This window comes from Spinacia oleracea, chromosome 4 (assembly GCF_020520425.1).
Source record: "Spinacia oleracea cultivar Varoflay chromosome 4, BTI_SOV_V1, whole genome shotgun sequence".
Classification (NCBI taxonomy): domain Eukaryota; kingdom Viridiplantae; phylum Streptophyta; class Magnoliopsida; order Caryophyllales; family Amaranthaceae; genus Spinacia; species Spinacia oleracea.
In genome coordinates, this window is record NC_079490.1 from 177,185,487 (window position 1) to 177,190,064 (window position 4,578).

The 4,578-nt window shown below is 32.8% G+C and overlaps 1 protein-coding gene across 1 annotated transcript; it reads left to right on the forward strand.

The window, feature by feature from the left end:
• The first annotated feature begins 1,656 nt into the window (after positions 1-1,656).
• On the forward strand, positions 1,657-4,020 carry LOC110788200 (expansin-like A2). Its single transcript, XM_021992833.2, has 5 exons — positions 1,657-1,931; positions 2,070-2,179; positions 2,296-2,477; positions 3,419-3,551; positions 3,647-4,020. Exons 1-5 carry the CDS (start codon positions 1,814-1,816, stop codon positions 3,893-3,895), a joined length of 792 nt encoding a protein of 263 aa, XP_021848525.1. The 5' UTR covers positions 1,657-1,813; the 3' UTR covers positions 3,896-4,020.
• Positions 4,021-4,578: the final 558 nt, after the last annotated feature.

The window sequence follows — 4,578 nt, forward strand, 5'->3', positions numbered from 1 at the left end:
TAAATAATTAAAACTTGTATTTTACCACCTAAAAAAAATTAAAACCTGTTTTTTACCACCTGAAAACGAAAAAAAAGATGAAACATTTATGTATGGCTACCTAATTCAATTTTTTACACTCATTGTGTGATTTTCTTTAACTCTTTAACTCTTTCACTCTTTTCTCTTTATTTCTATTAAGTTTTGTTAATTTTGTGAATTAATGGTGGTGAAAAATTATGTAAATTCATGGAACATAAGGAAGTTGATGAAGAAATGAGAGTTAAGTACATGAAACGTGGAAGAATAGAACATATAAGAAAGTAGTGTTCTCTTCACCTGAATTTCACTTATCTTATCTTATCTTATCTTATTGACCCTGAACTTATCTTATTTTATCTTATCTTATCTTATTGACCCTATCTTATCTTATCTTATCTTATCTTATCTTATCTGAACTTATTGACCCTTATCTTATCTTATTGACCATTATCTTATCTTATCTTATTGAAACTTATAGTATTACCTTAATATTTACCTCACCTTATCTTATCTTATCTTATTGGCCCTGAACTTATCTTATCTTATCTTATTGACCCTGAACTTATCTTATTTTATCTTATCTTATCTTATTGGTCATGAACTTATTTTATCTTATCTTATTGGCCCTTGTTTTATCTTATTTTATATTATCTTATCTTATCAGACCTGAAATAAGTTAAAATAAGGTGAAGAGAACAGAGCCGAAGTATGGAGTATTACCATTATTGTGCCCCCCTACATAACATTATCATATATTTTTCCATTTTTCAGGTGGTAAAGAACAAGTTCTAAATTTTTTTAGGTTGTAAAATACAAGTTTTAGTTTGTAGGTGGTAAAAAATAATTTATCTTAGTAAAAAATCATGGTCAAAATATGATAAATGAATAGTGCCAAAAGTAAAAATTGTGCAACTATTTCGAAAGGGGCAATATTATACGAAGTACATATCAACTAATTCAGGTGATGCGTGATTTACCTTAGATGTTACTATACTCATAATTGAGATCATGTGACGGATCTAACGTATAACAAGACGGGTTACGTGACCCCACTTGGACAATTTTTCTCTTAATTTAGTATTTAATTTTAATTTATTTTATATAAATTTTTGAATAATGACCTCACTACATATAAATACCGAATTTGCCATTGAGTATTGGAGTTGGTTAATTGATGATTTAACACTGCTGAATGCTTCAAAGAAAACCATTGGCTAGTAATGGATTGCACCCATAACGACAACAAATGCATTAACAACAAACGTACACAACTACACAAGACTTCACAATCCATATTACTGTATTAAATACTCCGTATTAATCCAAAGTCCAAAGACCATAATGACCTTGATAGTTGGAACAACAAAGATGAATTAAGCTTGACTTCAAAGTTAAATTGAAGTGGGAACAACATCCTTGTAAGTTGTAAGTGAATACAGAATACTACGAGTACCTCCTTGCTGTCAGTCTTCACACAGCGACACTGCACTGTGCACACCCCACTACTTACTTTGGTTTAATTTTGTCTGACCGCCCAAATCTCACAGGTCGGTGACTCCTACATTTTTACTACTTTACCCTCTACTCTTTCTTTTTTTACGCGTTTCATGATTTACCTGCCTCTTCTTCGATCTTTCTTCCTAAGCTTGCTGTACTCCAATAAAATAAAAATAAATATCCTCCTCACCCATTACACTTTTTCTTCCCCTATAAATAAGAAAGCATATCACTGTCTTCATTTATATCGATCATTTTCTATACTTTGTCCAGAAAATACACAAACTTTTAAAAAATGTCGATTTTGATTTCGTTGATGTTGTTCTTCTTTTTCTTCTTCGCATATGCAAGTGCTTGTGATCAGTGTGTTTTATCAAAGGCCTCTGTTTTCACTAAAGCTTCTTCTCTTTCATGTAAGTTTCTCTTACTATTTTTAGTACTATGTATTTTTGGAAAGTTTAAGACCCAGATGATTTCTGATTGAAATCATCTCAAATTAAGATTAACCCAGATTATACTTTAGCAATTAACAATTTTTTGAGTTGACGCAGCTGGATCATGTGGGTATGGATCCTTAGCTCTGAAATTCAATGGAGGACACGTGGCAGCTGGTGTTCCTTCCCTGTACAAAGATGGTGCTGGTTGTGGTGCTTGTTTTCAGGTAATGATCTTTGATTTTCCTGATTAAATAAGTTTGATTTTAATTAGTTGATTGATGAACTAAAATTGGGATTGATTAATGGAGAATTAATATAATTTTACCGATATGATGAGCAGATAAGATGCAAGAACAGTGGAATTTGTAATAAAGCAGGGACTAAGGTGATAATGAGTGATGTTAATAAGAGTAACAACAGCACTGACTTTGTGCTAAGCAGCCGCGCACTTAGGGCTATGGCCTTACATGGCAAGGACCAACAAATTCTTAAACTTGGAGTTGTAGATGTTGAATATAAGAGGTACATCCTCCGTCCGACTTTTTATGTATCATGTGTATGCATTTACTGTATTTTGATTGGTTCATTACTTTATGCTTGATTAGTGTTAATATACTTAATTATTACAATTCAGCTAACAATTTGTGAAATTAGACGTACGTTGTTTGGTCCGTTTTCAAAAAGATTGGTACCATGAATAAGAAACGGTAATAAAATTGCCCAATAATCATTACTTGTGGTTCCCATTGGCTTCGGTTTAATGATTTGATGGCATAACAATTTTATTTTGATTTTGTTGCGGATATTGGGAGATATGTCATGGATATTGGCTTACTTGTCAAATAGCATGACAGCCAAAGTATAAAATAATTTGGCTGTAGTCAACCAAACATGTCCTAGTCATAGTCCCTCCTTAATGGTCCAAATTTGAAAAATCCAAGTTACACCTAGCTAACATAAGAATTAAGAAGTAGAGTATCATATTGATTCATTGAATGCTAACCTGACTGGCTTGTCTATAATTTTAATGCACATGGTTGCATATACGATGCTTAATGTCTAATGCAATTGAAATGCAAATCCATGCTTTAGATATTATAGATCCGTTTACCATTATTATAGATCCGTTGTATCATTGAGTTGACTTGCTTACTTTTATTATCAAAGGGACATAAAAGTCAAGCACGGTGTATGGACTTAGGAACATATCTACAAGAATATTGTACGGACTATATGTGAATAGTCAACACATAAGTCTAAATTTACTCGTATTTCCTAACAAAATATGAAGTGCCACTTAGCAATTTGTTATAATTTCACGCTTCATATGTTCCTTCTCCACATAATTTATAATTTCACGCTCCATATGTTCCTTCTCCACTTAATGTGTTTAGAAGAAGGTGTAATGGGGCAAGGGTAGGTTCCGTTCTCAATTGGTACTAACTTCCTATGCAATGCATCAGGATTCCTTGTGACTATAAAGGTCAAAACTTGGCAGTCCGTGTGGAAGAGAGCAGCAAAAATCCTGGTTATTTGGCAATCAAAGTTCTCTATCAAGGTGGTCAAACAGAAATTGTTGCAATTGACATTGCTAGGGTAAGTCACAAATTAAACACCTTGATAAATAAAAATAAAATTGATAACAATACATTTTCTTCATCTTACAGTTGTCTTCTCAAATGTATTTCCAGGTTGGTTCATCAAATTGGATATTCATGTCTAGGAAGTACGGAGCCGTATGGGAAACAAGCAAATATCCGGGTCCAGGACCATTACAGTTGAGATTTGTGGTGACATCAGGCTTTGATGGCAAGAACGTTTGGGCTGAAAACGTTCTACCTGCAAACTGGAAGACCGGAGTCACATATGATTCTAAAGTTCAAATTGATGACATTGCATTAGAGGGTTGCACTCCTTGTGCTGATAGTCATTGGAATTAAAATTATATCTTCCCCTCTGTATAGGACTTGAATTTTCTTTTTTTTGGCACAATAGTAGAGTAGAAATTATTGTCTTCCCTATCAATTTGTCATCGGTTAATAAAATCAATTATTTTTTGTTTCAATTTATTCCTCGACCTTACATTTTTGGAGCACAAAACCAGTAACATGTGTGGATGAACAAATCGAAGATGACAGCAGGAGATATTACTAGTACCGACTACGTACGTATCTAGTAAATACTTGCAATGTTTGGAGTTTTTATACTATTCACAAATTCTACTTTGACTATTATTGGTTATATTTATAAGTAAGATAAAATATAATCATGTAATATCTTGTTAAATCGTCTCAATGTTTACTTCTAAAATATCATTTTTTTTTATTTTTGCTTAAAAAGAATTAAAGATATTAATGATCAAAGTTCTGCATTGACATGCGTGAAAGTAACGAACATTGCGAGTAATAAAAATTGGAGGAAGTAGTAATTATTCGTACTTTCCATCATGTTTTCTTAGAAACACTAGCTAGGTAGGATTGGATCATGAAGAGTGATATGCATTTTTATGAGATGTAGTTGCAGATTTCTTGAGCGGCTGCAGCAAATTCATTGTCATCTGCCAACCTGGGAGAACAAATTGTTATGAAAGTGTTGAGAAGTTTGGACAAACGGCCCAAAGTCA